The sequence below is a fragment of the Emydura macquarii genome, unplaced genomic scaffold (assembly GCF_026122565.2).
Source record: "Emydura macquarii macquarii isolate MOO-44397 ecotype Brisbane River unplaced genomic scaffold, CSIRO-AGI_Emac_v2 contig_2422, whole genome shotgun sequence".
In the NCBI taxonomy this organism is placed as follows: Eukaryota; Metazoa; Chordata; order Testudines; family Chelidae; genus Emydura; species Emydura macquarii.
Window position 1 is genome coordinate 4,320,169 of NW_027132559.1, and position 20,800 is coordinate 4,340,968.

Genomic DNA, 20,800 nt, shown 5'->3' on the forward strand with positions numbered 1-20,800 from the left:
ATCTCCTGACATTCTTTGAAAAAGACGCCTAAATAGCTGACAAAGGAGAAATATCAGATATACATTGATTTGGATTATCAAAAAGCCTTTGTCAAAGTCCAGCACAAGCAGCTATCAGGGAAACTAAGAAAATAAATGGTCAAATGATCAGCATGGCTTAAGGTGAATAAGGCTCGCCTCAAGGTTCCCTGCTAGGACCAGTTTTGTTTAATAGATTTATATTAAAACCAGTGATGTGTATGTGCGCACACATGCACAGGCGCGCACACACACAAGTGATATTATATATTTAAACCAGCACAGTTTAATATATTTACTCAGTTTAGTCAAGATTACAGAAAACTGAGCGACTTCAGATGAAATTCAATGGTATGTGAAAAGCAACACATCTGAATAGTTTGAACCACTCATACACTTTGCTGAATTAACCATAAACTCAGGAAGAAGACCATTGTGGAAATCTCTGGCTCAATCTGAGGCAGCAATTGAAAAAAGCAAACAAATATTGGGAAGCATATGGGACAGGATAGGATAGGAAATACTCCTCACAATATCACATTGCCATTATATGAGTCAGTGGAATGTCCTCATCTGGAATACCATTCTGTTCACCCTAGCTCAAAAATGATACAGCAAAAATAAGAGGGGGTTTAGAGAAATGTGACAAATTATCAGAGGCACAGGAAGCCTTTCATATGAAGAGATTGTCCTTCAGAAAGGAGAAGAAGAAGGGATACAATAATGAATATTCTAGAGAAGGTAAATCCAGCACTTCTGGTTTTTCATTCATATAATGCAAAGACAAGGGGACATTTAATTCAATTAAAAGGCACCACATTTAAAAATGACAGAAAACAGGAGGCCACTCAATTTATCTGGCTATTGAATGTGCAATAATTAATTTAGTAGTAAGCACTTCTGGTGGAGACAATTTGAGATGGTAAAGACAAAGAGCCAGATGCTCAGCTGGTATAAATTTGCATAGATTAATTGACTTGAATGGAGCCACACTAATTTGCCCCTGATGAGAATCTAGCCCAAAGTCCATTATAAGACATATTTTGGAGGCGGTGACTTATCTCACTGACATAACGATGGCTCATACACATACAGCTGGCAATGCTTTTCAAACCACCCACAGCACAGATGGATTATCAGTCATTATACTGAAAGTATTTCCCAGAGTGTTTCTACCCCAAATCTACCAGAGAAAAATTAAATGTTCTTTTCTTTTATCCCATAAACCTACAATCTCTCACAATGCACAAACCTACTAGAAGCAAAAATATTTTAGAAATAAATCTGCTATTTATATAGCTCAGCAGCTGAGTGTTAACATTAATTTAACAAAACCTTTCAAAATCATCATGTTGTTTATTATAAATTAAATAATTTTGTGCTTATAGAGTCTCTCATCTGGAGATATCAAAAGGCTTTATAAAGCTGGGAACTTATTCTCCACATTTTACAAGTGGAATAAATTCAGGCAAACAGGTTGACCCTTCTTCTCTGGAGATCTCAACTGAAGTCAACAGGACTGTGCACAGGCACAGGCAAGGGTCTATTCATGAAACACAGGTAGCAGGTTTTGGCCCTATTATATTAAACAAACAAAAACACATACACTTTTTTTTTCTTTTTAAAGTGCCTCTGCGTTTGCTTGCCCAGCTTGAGACCCCAAGGCCCAATTTTAAGAGTGCTGAGCACCAGCTGTTCCCGATGACTTCACCCCTGGAGTTGGGGTGTTGAGCACTTTCAAAAATCAGGCCACAGGTGGGTCAAATTGGGTGCCAACAAAGAAATTGGCGAAAACTTCTGAAAAATGTATGCCTAAGTGGTTTGTTCAAGATCACAAAAGTCAGCGAGTGAGAGTGTCAAGGACAGAATCTGGGGTCCCAATTCCAAGTATTCAGTTCCAACCAGACATCATTGCCTCCAGAGTGACAGAGCCGGATTCTCCAATCTGTTCTGGCCATTTTGCACAATTCTGCTTGTGGAAGTGAGTTCCCTGCTAGCATAAAGCTGTTGTAGGTGATGAAGCTGGCTTCTGTACTCAGTCACTGCATTCCCACCTTGGTATAGAGGGTGTGCTAGAGTAGGGAGGTGGGCATGCTTGGGAGATAGAGCGTGCCTCAATTATGCCAATTATCTACTGACATAAGGTCCCTTTCAACTCTTTTCATCTAATCAGTTCCTGCTTTGGAGATCCTTAAAACAGTTCCTCTTCATTCATTTTTACAGTATTTGTGTAGTTTCTCTTTGACATTCATCATTTATGTCTGGTAACACTGTAATAAGAGCATTTCAAAGTGTCAGAATATGTAAATGGAAGTAACAAAAATGTGAACTTGAATATTTCCTACTGAAGTGAGATATTCTAGTTCAATTCACTAAAATCATAGATACTTTAACCCAGTAACTACTAGAGTTATACTAATCAACATGTGCTTAATCTTGCAATAAGGATTTACCTTTCAACTTTAAAAAAAAAAAAAAATCAAAATCAACTTTGAAAGAAAAGAGAAATACAGATCTATTTTTAAATCTGCAAAATGAAAACTTGGATATCACCACAATTTTTTTTCTCTAGTTATTTTCAAGTCATGAAATTTCCCAGCGATTGCTAGTCCATGATTCAAGTTTTACCAAGGGGATGCTACCCAGCATTATTATTTTTAAGATATACATACATAAATAGAGAAGCCAAAAGAATGAATAGGTTCATTGGCCCAATAAAAAGAGCACAATAAATTTGGTACAAAATAAATATAGCAACTCATATCTGATGGTAGGTGCAGGCCTGTTCAGGTTAGATTTACCATTCTATATTTGCAACTCAACAAGTAATGGCACTGGGTAAGCTACAACAGAGTTTCGTTGATAGTGCAATACAGCTAGTCGCTGGTACAACTGAATAGCAGTTGGCTGGCCACCAACTCACTCTCCCAGCATGGCATCCCTCCAAAGAACACAGCAGGCTTGCCCTCAGCAGAAAATATGAGTTTTGGCCTCTTAGTGGAATCTGAATTTCATCAATATAAAAGTATCATTCACCCGAAACCAGTATCACAAGTGCCCCTAAACTTGATTTAGCCTGACAATCTGCCTTCATCCCATATTCTGCTGTGGGAGCAATCTAACTTATGTAACTCTAAATCACTTTCCAGTATGTAAGGGACAATTTTACACTGGCAGCCTACCCGTCTCTTTCACAGAGCAATGATTTCAAAAGCCATTCAGTGAACACAACTAACCATGTGGTAGGGTTAAGAGCAGCTCAAATAACTTCATTCAATAAATATAATCAATGAAACAATATAAAATATGAAACTTTAAATGTTAATACTTTCCAATTTACTAGGTCCCTGGAAAGCTGTTATGTTAATCAGTATCACACAAATAGAATTCTTGGAATTTCCTCAAAAAAACCAAACAGGTTCCAGCTGCCAACCAGCCCAAAAGCATTCAGCTCAGTTGCCCTGGGGCTGGACCCTCCCTTCATAAACAATTCCAGCTCCTCGAGACAGCTTGTATGACCCAGTTTCTTTTTATTCCTCACCTTGTGCAACTTCAGTCTGCTTCAACTCCTCTCAGGCTCTTCAGAGAACTCTCCACTACACCAACGGTTTTTCCAAGGGTTGAGCAAAAGACGACAGAGCTGCTCTTCTTCATGGAAAGGGCCCACTAGACATGCTTCATTCACAAGTCTCCATCTCCCTGCAACCATTTATAGTTTGGGTAATAAACCCTTCCCAGGAAACACACTCCATGTCAGATTACAGAAAATGTAGGACATGTATACATAATTTCATTATAGGGTGGAATTTTCAAAAGCATACAAGCCCCATTAAAAGAAAAAAAGTCAGGGGGACTTGTGCTCCTATGTCACTTACACACTCTTGAAAAATCCCACTCATAAATAACAATATTGCCTTTTAATCAACAGCAACCACTTCAATGCCTTTCACATGCAACCTGGTACATATCCATTCCGTTCCTTCTTTTCCTCCACCAAATTTTTCCTGGGATGTTGTAAGATAAGAGAGTGCTGTGCCCCTAACATTTCTTCTCACTGTGACTGCATATCCTAGACAATCAGGCATTGTAAATATTTTGAAACTAGCTAAGAGCCCTTACTCAGCTGGTCTGGGGACCTGCGATCAGTATTTTGTACAGCCAGGACAGCATCCTGGATTTAAACTCCTACCATTTCTCATGTCCCAGGACAGCAGTGTCTGAGAATGCCATAGCGGTTATATTGTATTTGCTTTGTGTGCATGAGTGAACGATGCAATTAAGTGGCAGCCCACTAGAGATTTGCTCCTACTACTACTTTTTAAAAGGTACTTCACTCCCCTTTAGCTTAATTGTTAGAAGACTATGTTTTGGAACTAAAGCACCAGAGTTCTAGTCCCAGCTTCCTGTGTTAGACAGATACTTATGGAGTAACTGTCTGGAGCACACAAATTCATTACAAGGCATTGCTATTAAACGCAAAGTAATCCTTTTGGCTTAATTAAAAAGCAGCATTGACAGAACCAAGCCTCATCAAGTTCTCTTCAACCTGAAAGATGGAGGCTGCAATCATCATAAGCTATCAAGGACAGTGAGAAGTAAAACAGATGGATTATGGGTGACAAGAGAAAATGGAGTGGAACCTAAGAGCTTTGGTAGAGATAGAAAAAAATCAATCAACTACAGAGGCAAGGCTAAAACTCCAGGCCAGATCTTCAGCTACTGTAAATCAGCACAGCATCATTGCAGTCAATGTAGCTTTGCCAAATTGCAAGAGCTATGGATCAGGCCTTGGGCCTAGATATTGAATATATTCATTGCAGTGTGGCAGACACAAGTTGAGTTCAGGATGAGGTAATGAACCCCTATTGCTGACGTTCTTGTATTGTGTGTGAGTGTTACTAGTAAGGTCTCTACAGTTACAATCAAGATGTCTGTAGTTTAGCTTCCCTTCTTTAGTACTTTAATATGGAAAGAAAAAAATGTACCCTTTTTTCATTACTGTCTTATATAAATATGCACCACACAGGTGGGGGAAGGAACACCTGAACATACACATTTTTGCAAAGCACAGAAATAGAACTCAAGACCAGAAATGACTACCAGGTCACCTAGTCTGACCTCCTGCATATCACAGGCCGCCGCCATCACGCAGGACGCACCAACTTAAACAGACATCTTTGATCTTTTTTCTGGAAAAAGATGCTACACAAATGTAAAGCAATAATTTATACTAAGTGTTAAGTCAATAAAATGTAATGGCTCAAAAAAAATGTAGGTCCATATCTACCGTAAGCAGTCTTGGTTTTTTACAGCCAATTATGTTTAGAGACATTACGATGCCACTATGGATGTGTGAAGAAAATAAGTTAATGTGCTGTAACCAATTGGCAAACATTAGGAAGTTTAGCTACAATACAAAACTAATTAAATAAAAAGGGTTAGTCCACATTATGGGTAAAAGGGCCGGCAAAATGGCATTTTAAAAATGACTCTGTTAAAAAAAGTGCACCTAAGGGGCGCCCCCCCCCCACCTCCACACGTCACACCAGCAAAGGTGGTTATCAGAACACAAACAGTTTAATATCCAAAAAGATTTTTTTCTAAATACTTGTAAGAAGAAAATTCAAAGTTCAGCCCTTTGAAGGCCCATTTCAGATGCAAACCTTGCAGATCTAGGGGCCAGAAACAGTCACCCATATGATGGGTAGTACTTTATTCATCAAGTAATTTATCTAGTCCTAGGAACATAGAAGACAATAGAAATATTAACAGTCCCTTTTAAACTATATCATCATTCATCAGTGATGATAGAACTGTGAAGCAAATGAGACTTCTTTAACAATAAAGAACTGAACCACATGCTTGAAAACAAAACAAAACTGAATGGAAATGCATTCACAGAACAAGTGCCAATCTCAAGGCTTACTTTTGTATATCATTTTATTTATTTTTCAGCCCTCCTTTTATTCATGAAGACATTTTTTGCACTTTAAAACCCATATCACAATTTTGCCTTGATACTTTTATTTCTCAGGTTGTATCCCATTAAGGGATCTCAGTCCATTCCACTACACAGCTGCTAAGGTGGAACTGGAGAGAAGCACTTCCCAGTTTCTTTAACCTTAAGTTATAAATTAAATTCTTCAGGTATCTTACCCAATAAGACAAAGTACAGCATAGGCCAAATCCCCTTGATTTCTGTGCAGCATGCTAATTTACACACCTAGAGGTCTGACCCTAGATGGTTTCACTTAATAAATACAGCCCAATCAGACAGACCTCTCTCTCTCAAAAGCAACATAATTAAGGATCCAATCCTGCAAATATTCATTTAGATTACTGCAAGATAGGACCTTAGCTGACCCTTTCCAGAGCCCCACAAACACACCAAATTAAGAGCATAAAACCACAGACCCAGATCCTGGTCTTACTGAACCACAGCATAAATCTGAAATAACTCCACTGACCACTAGTATCTGAATCAGGGGGAGAGAAGGGGACAGGAGGCCATGCCCCCTACTTTTTCACATGAACGTAGTTTAGGAGGGGTGGGGGGCATTGCCCCCTCCAAATAGCAAGCCTCAGGCAGGTGCAGAGCGGCACCAGCAGGGGCTGTGCTTCAGCTGATAACTGTGCAGCAGGCACCGGACAGCAGTTGGGGGAAGGGCAGGAGGATGGGCTGCGTGGCTGGCTCCCAGCGAGCCATGTGCAGCCACTAGAGGTAGAAGACCAGCTGCAGCAAGTGCTTGGGGGACAAGGGGCACCATATGGAGAAGAGGTGCAGGGAGCTAGGGCCATGAGGGAGTGCAGGGATTAGGGGAGAAGGGGCACAGGAATCCACTTTGGCCTTGTCCTCCCCTCCATTTCTACCATTTCAGTGACCTCGCCACCGACTTCAGTTAAGTTCTTCTGACTTTGCAATGGTGCAACCAAGATCAGAATCTGGCCCATAGCACACAATTTCTCTTCAGTGTAATAGAGTGACACGTGCGTTGTGATTATCTGCTAACTGTAGTCATGTCTCCTAACAACCAGCAAAATCTCTTATCCCAGAAGAGAGCTCACCTATTAATCAAAGAATTAAGCAGCTAGCTGTTAAAATGCCCAGAGAATTACTAGTCACTTAGTGGCTGTTCGGAACAGGTTATACTACATTTCAAGAAACAAAAGGTTCATGTAAAATTTTAAGTCCCCACCACCCTCTCTCCACCATTCCCCTCCCATCCTTCAGAACCATATACTAGTCTACAGCTTACAAAATGCACAGACCTTAAAACAGTAATTACTGCTTACACTACCCACCCACACACAGCTGTTTTTACCCATCACATCCCTTTTCATCTTCCATCTGTTGCTCCAGCTTTTGAACAGCTTTGTGTGTTGCTACTGGGGTACAGTAAAACCTGATTTTAAACAGAATTGATGCTGTAGTCCTATTCCTCTTAGCCAAAATATGAAAAATTAAAAAAAAAAAAAAAAAAGCTACCCACACATTCATTTCACCATTATCTTGGCTAATTCTTACACAACAATAATCATTTTGACAGATACTAAAAAGACAGACTTCTTGAAGAGGTTTACAACAAATTTAATGAATACTCTTGTACCAAATCCTGTACTTGGGGCACAGATACAGCTTTTAAAAAATAAGTTACAATGGAGAAAGACAATGACAACTGTCCATCTAATCACATAAGTAATTGTACTTTAATGCTGCACCGAAATACTCACTACACGATAGAAAGATTCAAATCACTACCATAGTACACACAATTCACTTCCATTCCATTTTTCAATTACAGGTATTCAACTTTTACATTTCATTTCTGGAGGTTACTTTCAGGAACAGAGTTCTTACACTAAATGGAAATAAATGCCCCCAAGAGAACACACACATGAAATGCAATAAAATGGGCACCTAGGCATTAGCATGATCTAGTCCTCTTCAGCCCTCTTAAAACAAAAAACCAACAAAAAAAACCAACCACCACGGCTGGACAATGGGTTTTTTAAATCAGTAATGGGGTGGGAGGGGGGGGTCCATGGCAGGACTCTACACATGAGAGAATGGGTTACGTACTACACAAGAGCACATCTGCAAAAGGTCCAAGGAGATTTTTGTTGAAGATGCAGCGGATCCACACCAGATATATCGTGAATGGCTTAATGTTTTCTGAAAAGGTGTGATTCTGGTGTGACAAAATATAAGGCATGTAAGTGTTTTCACCTTGCTCCTGTATCCACACTTCATATTTCACCTCCCTGACCTTCAGATACTTAAGATTCCAGGGGATCTGCCAAGATACAGAGAGCTTCGCTTCGCTAGTACCTTGGACAGAGGCTTGACATTTAGCATCCCTGACTTTACCAGGGTACAGACCGCTAGTCCACTTCTGCTTCTTGGGTCCAGGCTTTGATTTCACAGTTTGCCTGATCACTTGGATAAGAGAAGGGATGTCTACTTTTGTATCCTGGTAGACCCGGAAAAGCCATTCTGGGTTCCGACAGCAGAGATGCCGTGGAACCTCTTTGCTCTTTATTATGCGTTCCTGCTCTGCCTTGTCTAAGTGAGCAATTCCTCCCTGGTCCCATGGCCTGTCAGGATAGGTTACAGTGTTTTCGCTATCAGTGTTCTGCCAGGAAATGTACTGGAGATCCATGCCAGGGAGCGTTGCCAGTGTTTTGTAAGGGGTGTAGTGTTCAGGGTTTATCGCATAAGGAAAGAGCTCCACGACAGTGGTTCCTCTTGGCAGGAAGAGAGACATCACTAACTGGGCTCCGTGCATGCTGACCAGCATGGATGCGTTGCTGATCAGACGTACAATATGAGAAAATGAATGGTCCTCTATGGAGACGGTAATGGTTTTCATCTGAAACTCCTGGGCAAGTGCCAGGATTAGTTCTGCCTCATTTAGGATTAATCTGTTGATTGTTCGACTGAATACTACAATATACTCCTCACTGGAGCTTTCTTCCAAGCTGACATTCAGCTTCTCCATCATGAACTTGGTAAACTGTCTGATCTCATTGCCGGAAACCAAGATGTTTGCCTTTGGTCCTTGTGGCTGAACAAATCCATATTGGTACCATGTGGTGATTTTGGACAGCCCCACATAAGATTTGGTAAAACAAAGGAGCCTGCCCAGGGTTTTAAGCTGCTCTCTCAGAAGTGGCTGCTTGTTACTCAGTAACTTGTAGAGATCGAAGTGCAGGCCTTCACTCCACCCCTCCATGAAAAAGAGTCGTGACTCCAGATCCAAGTCTGGGAACTGCTGCATGGTGTAGAAGATGGGGAGGAGGTCATCGTGGAAGACATGCATCAAGTTGTCCGGGTTGAATCGGTTGGTGATGAGCGCCACATCAGGCACGAAGACCGGCTTTGGCATGAATTTCAACGCAGCAGCTGGTAGTTCCACAAAGTTAAAATACTGGGTGTTGTGGTCCTCCACCGAGGATAGATCAAGCAAGGCAGGCTGGAATCTCCTGGAGCCCAGGTTGGGAAGCATGACCGAAGCGTTGCTGTGAAAGAAGACAAACTCCTCTGCCTCAGTGGCATAACAGAGGGACTCAAAGCGGCAGATGCGATCAGTGTGCATCCTGCCAGTGCACACCATCCTGGTACCGTCCTCCACCAGGGCCTGAAGAGCTGCATGGTAGTCAATCTGGACCTGAGAGAGTTCCTGAGACTGGCGAGTGAGGACCAGCTCTTCTTCAATCACAAAGACGTGCTCTCGCAGTTTGATGTATTTCCACAGCACAGCTGCAAGGACAGACACTAGTAGGGCATTAAACACCGCTGCTATGTTCATTCTGTAGCTAGATCCTACCAAGACGACAGGTGGGGAACACAATGGAAAGAGATGGCATCGTTAATCCTCTTTGACATGGTGAAAGCAAAACCCTGGGGAAAACAAAACAAGAAAGAAGCCATTGGAATCTCATTTTTACATCCCTGCTATAAATCATGTTTTATTAAGTATTCAAAAAAGTTTTGCTTTCTCAGTCTTTTCTTTTCTTTTTCAGGAAATGAGAGAGAGGTGAAGGATAAGATACTGTCCAAAACTGAACACAGAGGGGTGAAAAAACACATTGGGTGAAGCTACAAAAAGCAGCTTCCCTTCTATTTGTAGTTTCTGCTTTTTAAATAAAAGTAATGTCCAGATGAATTTTGTGCAAATGCATGAGACAATTTAAGCAGTTATTTTCACCAGGAATGCGCTTCAAGCCTAACTTTCTCAAACTACATAGAGCAGCTCAGTAGAGAGGACAAATGGCCCAGTGCTTAGGATAACAGCCTGGGGTTTGGGAGTCCTGGGTTCAATTCGTGGCTTTGCCATAGCCTTCCTGTGTGATCTTGGGCAAGTCACTTTGGCCCAGATTTTTAACAGGTATTTAGGTGTAGGGGGCTGATTTCACAGCAAACTCCACAACTGCACTGAGAAGCAACTCCAGCAGTGCTTCTCATGGCTTGAGCGCCACAGGTCTGGGCAGAGGATGAAGCTGACCTCCCTCTACAGCATGCTCACATGAGGCTATCTAGCCAGATATTCGTGTTGCCTCAAACAGTCACAGGACTGGAAGGGACCTCGAGAGGTCATCTAGTCCAGTCCCCTGCCCTTATTATAACTTGTAACATCATTATCTGTAAACCCTCCTACATGACTGCTACTGCATGGTCATGAACAGGGTGGAAAGGAAGGTGCAATAACAGCGGATGATGCAAGGATCATGCTGACACTGAAAGAGAGAGGCTAGCAGAGTGGACATGCAGAAGCAAAGAACTCCTGGAGAGTCACACAGCTCTTGGATCCATTGGTTAACAATGGAGTGGGCCAACTTCATCCGGACAAATAAGCAGAAAACAGAATAAGTGTGCCCCCATTGTGCCAGGCCACCAACACAGAGCAGTCATAAACAGTAATGTACCCAATCAGACGTCAATTGCCAGGAGAGTCTCCAGCAACATAAAGGAGTGGATCCCACTCTGTTCCCTTCCTAGTTTCTGGCATAGGAGTTGTGGCCAGGGCTTGAGGCCACTGACAGTCAGCGTAATTAGGTGCATCCTTGAGGCTGGCTCTACCTCATGGCAGGGTGACAGTGGCCCAGTGCACAGTCAGCCCAGGACCAAGGATGGGGCTCCACACTTCCAAATTACATTGTGTTTCTTGGCTGAAGCCCAGGATCGATGGGTATGAGCTGTCTATTCCATACATAGGAAATATCTGCATAGGGGAGAGTTTGGCTCTTTGTTTGAGAGGTCAGAGCTATATTAAAATGAACACACCCTTATCCAGCAAGGGTGCAGCTGACTTGCACCAATACAGCCAACTTTTGACAAGTCTAAAAGAAACATTCCAGGGTGTTTTTGTTTGGTTTTTTTTTTTAAGGGTGACATTTTCAAAGGCATTCAGTACTGGAGTAGCTGTGAAATTGGAGCACTTTTGAAAATCTGACCCTAGATTCATCTCTATGTGGTGGTGCAGGGACTCAGTGTTCCCTTCTTGCAATGGCAGAGGACTCGGCAATTTCCATTTAAGAGGGCACTATCCTTCTTTCATTTAGGTTTGTTATTGGTTTACGTTTGAACATCAATTACATTATTCTTTAGGAGTTCAATTTATGCACCAATTCATCTGCAGCATTCCTGAGCTCCGATCCGCAGTGTGTGTCAAATTCACTGTTAATCAGACTGTAAATAATTGTAGCCAAGACCCAAGGGGAATTATTGGAAGGGAAGTTTCTGATTGGTCTATGTCTGATCAAACCATTTCTAATTTTATTCGTAGGGAGTAGTTTAAACTCATACACTCTTAAGTATGTCCAATGAATTAGTATTTATTATGTATTAGCCTTCTAAACCAGATGTACATTGGCTTTGTTATTTCTATATTGCTGAACTGTGGAAAGAACTGCATGGCAGGTTGACAACATACTCAGAATACTATAATAGGCAGACTTTATATATATATGTTTACACACATGTGCACACACAGGCAGACACAAGCCCATGCACTTCCCAGAGAGGAATTTGGAAGTTTTTGATAGTCTAAATTCATGCCGTAGAATTGTATGCTAGTTGCATTTCATTATTAAGGAGACAGATTCCAGAGGTGATCTTTGGGAATCAGAACAGCAGTTTCAGTTTGGGATCAGTCTTTGATGGGAACAGAAATGAAGTCCAGCTCCTCTGGCAAATAAACTGAATGAGTATCTAGCTCAGAAAGTCCTAGACAACAAAAGGCAAATAAAAGGTACATGTTTGATTTCATGAGCTACGGATAGTGACACCTTTGAAACTCTAAACCAAGGCCTTGTTTATGCTTAGAACAGCCCAGACTCCACTATTAATAACCATCAACTGCACTAGTGCTCACCTGTAAGTGTAGAAAAGGCTACAATGTTCTCGGGGGAGGGAATAATCCAAGGGTTAAGATCTGACACTTGCAGGACAATCAAAATTTATTTTGTTGATCCTACATTTCTACTTCAGTGCTGGGTATTTTAATTGTTTCCAAAGCATGTTTCACTTTTCTTTTTTCTACTGTGCTATTCTTTTAAATAATCTAACAAAAGTACTAGACTCTGTAAATAACCTGTCTTTTTAGCTGTAACTCCACTACATGGTGGAAATTGTTTTAAGTAGCAATATCAATCCAACAAAGAAGAGGACAGAGTCCAAGTGACCACCTTCAAAGCATGCTACTCAGTATATAAAAAGGAAGATGTGGGAGAAAGCCTTTAGCTCTGAAGAATTTTAAATGCTTAAAATAAGGGTCAATCTGAGGGCAGCACAAAACTTATCGTCTGTTTTTCAAAAGCACTGCGTGTCCAAAACTCCTCCTGAAGTCAACAGGAGCTGCAAGATCTCACCACCTCTGAAAAACAAATCAGGCCTTTAACTTATTTTACTCTAACATGAAAAAAATTTCAAAGAGTCATCAGAGGTATCAATCTTCAAACACTCCCAACCTCATCTTGATCTCAACTAGAAACCCAGAGGTTGAAGGCTCTGTTGCTCACTAAAAACCCTTGGAGCTATCCAGTCCTCCTTAGAAAAAGTCAATTCTAATATTTTACTTCTGACTGATTTTTCTCTTTCTTTACCCTACCTGCCCCAAGGGACAGCGTAAGAACTACTTTAGATTGGTTTCTAACTTCATTTCTGCAAAGTGGCCCTGATGGATGTCTCTTACAAATACACAGGTTAATATCTGTCATTTTACACATTGTTGCATTAGTGCCTGTACAAACTACTATAGTGAATAACTCAGCTTTTTAACATCCTCTGTAAACTGATTTCCTTCCCCATCCTCTCCTCCCTACAGCAGATCTTTCAGGTCTCTGCACTTAGTTGAGGCAAGTGTGTTTTCTTTTCACGTCCATCCCTGAAACTCGGATGGCTAAAGCCAGCATTGCTGAAGGAATCCATCATCATACTTGTTCCCAGTTGCCTAGAGTTGCACAAATCCTGGTTCATGTTGTTTGGCTGAAGGCTGCTTTTGCTGGAGGTGAACAAAGAAAATTGGGCAGGAGCAGGATTTAAGGAGGAAAGAGAAAAGTCACTGGGCACAATTGAATTGTGGATTCTGCAATTTTAGGATTTTTCTGGAATGTTTGCTCATTTTCTGCAATACTGCAGCTTTCATGTTCTCTTCTCTTACATCTTACACAGCACTAGAGGAGATACTGGTGGACAGCCCTAATGACTCAAGTCCTTTGCTCATTCACAGAAAGGTACAGTGCAAACAGTGGTAGTGCAGTGGTACTGTTTCACACTGTTTCACTTTTGTGCCTCTCTACCTAACAAGGATGGTCCAGATCCAGGAAGAAAGAGGACCAACCAGCCAGTCAGTCTCCAAATCCACTGGATCCTCAGCCTCTCAGCTGAGATGGATAACAAGGGTGCCAGTTGTCATGGGGGCTTTCTGATGTTGATATCTGCCCACAAGAAGTAGATAACTTTGTAAGTGATAAAAGCATCCATGTAAGATACGGCCTTCACAATGGAAATAACTGTAGTTACTTAACCTCTCTGCCTCCATTTCTCTTCCTGCAACATGAGGGTAATTCTGCATCTCTCCATCACAGGCATGTTGAGAGGATACTTTAATATCTGCAAAGCACTTTGAATGTGAAAAGTGCTATAGAGGCAGGCCAGAGAGATTACTGCATTCCATAAAACAAAGTCAGGTTCTTCAAACACCACTCATCCCCTCAGTTCTTCAAACAGCTCTTCAATCTCTGGGGGTAAGTTGGAGTATAGTGGTCCAGAACCGCTTCCCGCCTAGCCCCTGTGACATCTTTCAGTGCTATGCCCTCACTCCATATAAACATGCGTCCTGGTCACCAAGGATGCTGCAAAGATTGACCGATGTTTATACAATGCTTTGAAATGTTAGAGGAGCATCATTCAGCAACAATGGAAGAAATGACAGCACATAGACTAGAGCCTAGCCAGAAGGAACACTCAAAAGCAGCACACAGCCTTCTTGCTGCCAAGCTGGTAAAGGGTAATGGTACCCCAAGGGAGGCTCCTTTGACGATTCCTGACATAGACAGGTTGTTGGGGAGCAGTGGGAGAGAAAGAGAATCACAAGCAGGAGACTCCCCTAGCAGGAATCTTGATGATCGCTGATGGCAGCTGACAACTGGCAGTGTGACAGCTGAGAGGGGGAGGTCTGGGTGCAAAGGAAGTGAAAGGAGAGACCTTTACACACACACACACACACACACACACACACACACACACACACACACACACACACACACAAAAGTCTTGAGGTATGTGTGGAGCCGAGAGATACAGCAGACTCAGCACCAAGAGAATTAGAAAGTTGGAGAGGCCTCTCTAGTTTCTGGTAAGAAACTGGGGGGGAGGGAGGATGGCGGGGAGGGTTGAAGAAGAGGAGAAGAGACTGGAAAAAGAAGAGTACAGATTTGAGGAAGGACCAGCTTGTTTTGGTTACATTTATTTTAATTAAAATTGCCAAATAAGAAGCACCCAAGGGAAGGCGGGCTGCCAGCAGCCTCATCTTCCCATCCTCCAGGAAGCAGGCTAACTAATGGTCAGGTAACAAAGCTTCAGGGCTTCCCATCCTCAAAAAGGCTCAGTTCAACTACCATTTTTAGTTGATATTTATTATTGATAAGCAAGCAAACCTTTCAGAAGCTCATCTCTCTGCTCAGACAGAGCATGTTTCACAGACATAGAGGCTCTGTCTACACTGCAATTGAACACCCACAGCTGGCCAGTGTCAGATGACTTGGGATCGCAGAGCTCAGGCTACACGGCTGTTTAATTGTGGTGTAGACATTCAGGTTCAAGCTGGAGTCCGGGCTCTGGTACCCTCCCCCCTCACAGGGTTCCAGAGCCCGGATTCTAGCCCAAGACCTAGGGTGACCATATGTCCCCTTTTGGCTGGGACAGTCCCTTTTTTAAGCCTGTCCTGGAATTCCCAACATTTGTCCTGTTTGCTCTTGCCGGTTTACCCCTCCCACCCCCCGAAATTAAAGAGCTGTTTGAAGAACTGAGGGGATGAGTGGTGTTTATAGAATTTGACTTTGTTTTAAGGAATTAAGTAATCTGTCTAGCCTGTCTATATGCACTTTTCATGTTCAAAGTGCTTTGCAGATATTAAACTATCCTCCCAACATGCCTGAATGCCCAGTTTTGCCAAAAAAGTGGGGCGCGGAGGAACATTCAGGGGGCAAGCACCAATGCTAGCCCTGCACAGCAGGGCCCAGGTGAGCAGTGACACCAGGCGGCTTGGGACAGCCCCACAGGTGGCAGTGGGGGGGGGGGGGGTGCCAAGCGCTCGGGGGAGGAACTTAGGCCAGTCCCATGTGGTGGGGGGCGGGGGCGTGGCACTTGGGTGAGGAGTTTGGGCCAGTGCCATGTGGTAGGGAGCTCAGGCCAGCCCCGTGCAATGTCCCATTTTCCCTTTGGGAAATACAGTCACCCTACCGAGCCCAAATGTCTACACCAATTAAACAGTTCCGTAGCCCGAGTCACCTGATGCAGGCCAGCTGCAGGTGTTTCATTGCAATGTAGACATATCCAGAGTGTCTTGCAGGATTTTCATTACCATTATGTAAGATTTGATACAGTAACTAAGTTTCTCACTGTTAATTGGTGCTTATTTCAGAATGTCGTATATTCATGTTCAAAGCCTGCCTGCTTACAGTAGGTGCTGGCTTGTTCAGGAACACTTTGATGTCTGCTTCAATAAGAGAGGTAGTTGAAACTAGTTATTAAGGGACATCCCTCTTGTAAAAATTCACATTTTTTTTAAAAGATCAGATTATTACAACTGAAAGAATTTTAGATATCAGTTTTTTTCTGTCATATTTTTATTATTTCTTGCATTTCACTCAGCTTGGACAATAAAAAGAAATAAACTCATCAGCGTCACCATAGTTTACAAGTCAGTCACTGATCAGTTTCACACTCTGCTTCTCAGACATTAACAGCATGCTCAGATGTTTGGATGCAAACAATGGAGAGAAACATGTCTGCCTCTTTGCACCAGATTCTCTAGTTATTTAGATGCTTAATTCCCATTGCAATCGGGGCCTTTTTTCCCAGCTCCCTAGCCTCCTTTTCCCATGACCGTAGCAGGCCCCCAGGAGAGAAGAAAAGTCTTCACCTTTGCCTATTAGCAGAGATGGACTAGTAGCAGGATGCACTACCAGTAGTATTCAGCTTCTTATGCCATGCACATCACGGTGGCATCTGAGACACCTCTCCCCAAACTTTTGACATCATCCTGTTTTCCACTTCTCACTGCAGAGCAAAGGGGGTGGACGGGAAATGAGGAGGAACAGTGGCCAGGAGACTGCAGTGCCAAGTGGTGGAGGCAGCAGCCTGGCCCTCCAACCATCCTCAGACAGGATCAATTTTGGGAAAGTCAAGGGAAGAGTCAGGAAGTTCTGCTAAGGGGTGTGGAACAGACAGAGGCAAAAGAAGGAGACAGAAGATTTTTCTCAGGACCTCATGTGCAGATGGGGTAGAGGAAAGAGAGAAAAAAAGTCTGACGAAGATCAGGCTGGTAGGAAAGGAATGATGGATCCATTTCTAGTCAGGCCAAAGAGAATGATCTGGGTTTATTTAAAAGTTGATATTTTAAAATTGTGATCAACTACCCCCACACTCTGGAGAGACGTGTGAAATATAGTGAGAAGAGACTCTAGGTTTGCAGCAGACGATGGTGATTTAAAAAAAAAATTTCACTTGAAAAGTTTGGGAAACAAACATCTACCTTGTGATTCAGCTTTGTAAACACTCATGTTAGATTGTTTCTGCAATATCTGACTCTTACTTTTCTTGGAGGGTTTTATTTAGTCGAATAAGAAGGGATTAGGAATCGGGTTTACGGCTAGATTCTCTTATAAGCCTTCCACATGAACATTCCTCATGGAGACACAGAGTAGGAATTCTGCATGCAGGGGGCTGGCAGGATCATGACCCTTAAGACAGACTCCTGTAAAGGGACCAACCTGCACACAGTCCCATTACAGCTAATGGGATACCACATGGAAATAAGGTTTCATATGGGTCCCTTTGCAGGATCAGGGCCTTAGTCAATAGGCCTACTCACATCAGAGAAGTTAATCATATGCATATCTGTTTGCAGATGGGTCTGAATGCTTTGCTGTACGTAAAAGGTCAGTAACCACTAGTCTGCATGCTGACGGGGAGATCTGTGTCCAGCTCTTTAAATTCAACAGAAGGGAAAGGTAGCACTGAGACTTCCAAGCCAGAGCTGGGCCCAAGAACAGTTTGCTTTCAGTTGGGTTACTTAAGCACATGGAACAAAGCAAGAGCACAAGAGACTAAAATCAGGGCCGTTGTATACATATACACCACCTTATCCTTAGCACCAGACAAGAGGGGAAGACTTTCTCCCCTTGGCCTGCCAGAAATGTATGGCAGGAAGGCAGTTTGGCCCAGTGACAAGGCCCAGGACTGGGCATCAGGAGCTCCAGTTATGCAAGTGTTAACTGTGGGAATAGTGATACCTACCCACTGCTTCAGATGAAACACTAGGTAACTACTAAAGTTTTATTATCCTCTTCAACACAAACTCAGCTTCTACAGTTTAATAGAAAATTAAATTGCCCTCTCACAGGTTGTCAGCTACATTGGTTCAAAATTACTAATGTAATTGACAGTGTTTTTTTTTTATTTTAGTCTAGGAAGGAAGTTAAAGGGAAAACCTCAAAATGAACATGTCAACAAAAAACAAGCAGAACCCCATCCAAAAAAAACCACTGTTGCAGGATCTACAGATAACAAGATAATTTCTATGAGAAACTGACTAGGGGGAAATGATATTTACCAGTAGGGAATGAAGTTTCTAAGGGTTATTTATTCTAGGATATGAGTAAAGGCAAGTTACTGTTTGCACCTAAGGGTCTTCGATAGCTGTCATCACTGTGCTATCTAAGTACTTCCCAGGTATATTCAATCTGCATAGCAAAGTCCCTAGTGGAGTTCATAAATTGTCTAATCTCTCTCCTCTCTCTGGTAGAAGAGTTTCTGTTTGGGATGACATTACACACACCACCCATGTAAATTCCTGCTTCCTTTATGGCCACACAGGAAATATCTGGAAGGGCTGGTGAGTACACAGGACAGATTCAAGAGTTCTGTGTTTTATTCCTAGCCCTGCCAGTGACTTCCTGTGTGACAACGCACAAGTCAGAACCTCTCGGTGCCTCAGTTTCATCATCTTATGCATTGTACATAATTGATTATAATGAAATTTAAATAAGTAATGTTCATAAACCAGTGAGTCAACCAATGAGAGTGCTGTATATTAAGTAATTTACATATTTTGTAACTATATTTCTTTCTAAAAAGCAGGAAACTACAGATATGATTTTTAAAAAGGAAAAAGCAGCTTTATAAAATAACTACAAATCATGAAGGGACTAAGCCATGGGATTAAAGTAGCAAATACTATTTATCAAGTCTTCCTCAAAAGAGAAATTTATAAAGCATAACACCTGAAATTTCAATTCTCAAATGGGATTTTAAAAACAATAGGGTTGTATCAGAAAAATTAAAGTATATTATACAAAATGTTTAAAATATTGTATAGAAGCCTCAGTATCTACTGACATAATCAAAACAGATTTATCTTTATTCTAAGGCTTCACCGAAATCAAAAACCTTGCTCTATAGGAGATGGCAAACAAGAAGGCAGGTTTCTCCATATAACATTTCTGTTTGTTAAATGCTCTCTGTTTCAAACATAGCTTCACTATGAAAAGGAAAATAAAGTACGCTGTAAGGGGAAAAGATTTTTTCAAAGGCACACCCAGCAGTTAGGTGCCTAATGCACCTAACTGCCAGTCGTGCCTTTGGGGGGGGAAAAAAATCTTTCCCTTGTGTAATCAATTTATTTCAGTCATTCAGATCTGGATAGTAACTTTCAAGCTACTGTGTTCCACTGAAATAATATTTATTCATACTGTTCTCTACCAAAATGCCTGACCTCCAAAAGGGTCAAAAATGCAGTAATGCCAACCCCAAGCATTAAAATGTCAGGCTTTAAAAATATATATTATATATCAGGAGACGGAATTAAAAATTATGACATTTTTAAGAAATAATTAATTCTGAGTCTTTTTATTTATGTTCTGGTTATAGAGTTTATTCGGGTCATATTTTAAAGCTTTTCTCCACAACCACAAAGGCTGGAAACTTTCATTAAACAACACAAAGTTGAGATTGTCATGTAAGCACATGACTTCAGTAGCTGGGGCTTTATGTAAAACCACTGTCAGGAGAGTTGACAATACCTCTCTGTGTATATGCCTTGGACCTGTAGCACTTGAAGACTCACCAAGGAAAAAAATAATTTATTAATCCTGCAAAACTAATATGAATGTCCAGAAAGTGTTGATCCCAAAATGCAGTCAAGCAACATGGATCTCAGTGTTTCTGGGTTTTTGTAGCCATTTATTTATATATTCTTCCTTTTACTCCTCCTCATAAAAGAACAGCTTTGATACAGTCTGGATAAAAATTTAAAGGACTAGTACAAAATTGTCTTTATAACCATTAGCATGAGCAATTCAGATTTCCCATTTAGCATGGTGTCTGGAACAGTTTCTATGTGCTAGAAATGCTAAGCAGGAGCCTAAAATGTTAGCAGCCCAACACAGCCAATCAGACCATTAAAAAGCCACCTAGGTTGACACAGGCATACAGTGACACGTTCTGTACAGACAGTAAAACTGTCCAGTGCAGACTTTTTTTTAAGAATCCATAGAATTCAGTCTATCATAAACAGGATTTCCTTCCCACAATCATTTGTTCAAAAATATTGAAACAAAACAAAACCAAAAAAATGCATGAAGTATGGGATTAGAGATTAAATAATGACCATCCACGCAACCACTGAGGAAAAAATCAGATAAATTAATTGGAACAGTGGTCTGATACACACATTAAAAATACCAAGAAATGCACTATAAAAAGGGAGGGCAAAGAGAGCAACCTGCAAAACTGAAGTCAGAGCCGTATGTGAACTGAAACAGCTAACAGAGAATGATTACAGTTAACACTCACCAAAGCAGCACATTAATTCAGAGCATCTGCAACCTCCTTAATCCTTGGAAAAACTATCCCTAACAGATAAGGATTTCAGCACATGCATGCATACCTGACTTGCTAAATAAAAGGAAACAATACCCACTGCTTCTCTCTTTCGCAAAAAAAAGAAAAATCTACTTCTTGCAGACAAACCCTCTCTCCAATCTCCCCCCTCCCAAT

General features: G+C 41.6%; 1 protein-coding gene across 3 annotated transcripts in view; it reads right to left on the reverse strand.

Moving 5' to 3' along the window:
- Positions 1–7,590: 7,590 nt before the first annotated feature.
- The window catches only part of POMGNT2 (protein O-linked mannose N-acetylglucosaminyltransferase 2 (beta 1,4-)), a 95,923-nt gene continuing 82,713 nt past the window's right edge, over positions 7,591–20,800 (reverse strand). For 2 of the 3 annotated variants that reach the window (XM_067561822.1, XM_067561824.1), the window contains exon 2: positions 7,591–9,919. In XM_067561822.1, coding sequence (XP_067417923.1) covers positions 8,091–9,827 — 1,737 coding nt within the window. In that variant the 5' untranslated portion in view covers positions 9,828–9,919 and the 3' untranslated portion in view covers positions 7,591–8,090. Of the gene's footprint in view, positions 9,920–20,596; positions 20,752–20,800 lie in introns of those variants that run through there. The other variant, XM_067561823.1, reaches the window with a different exon arrangement.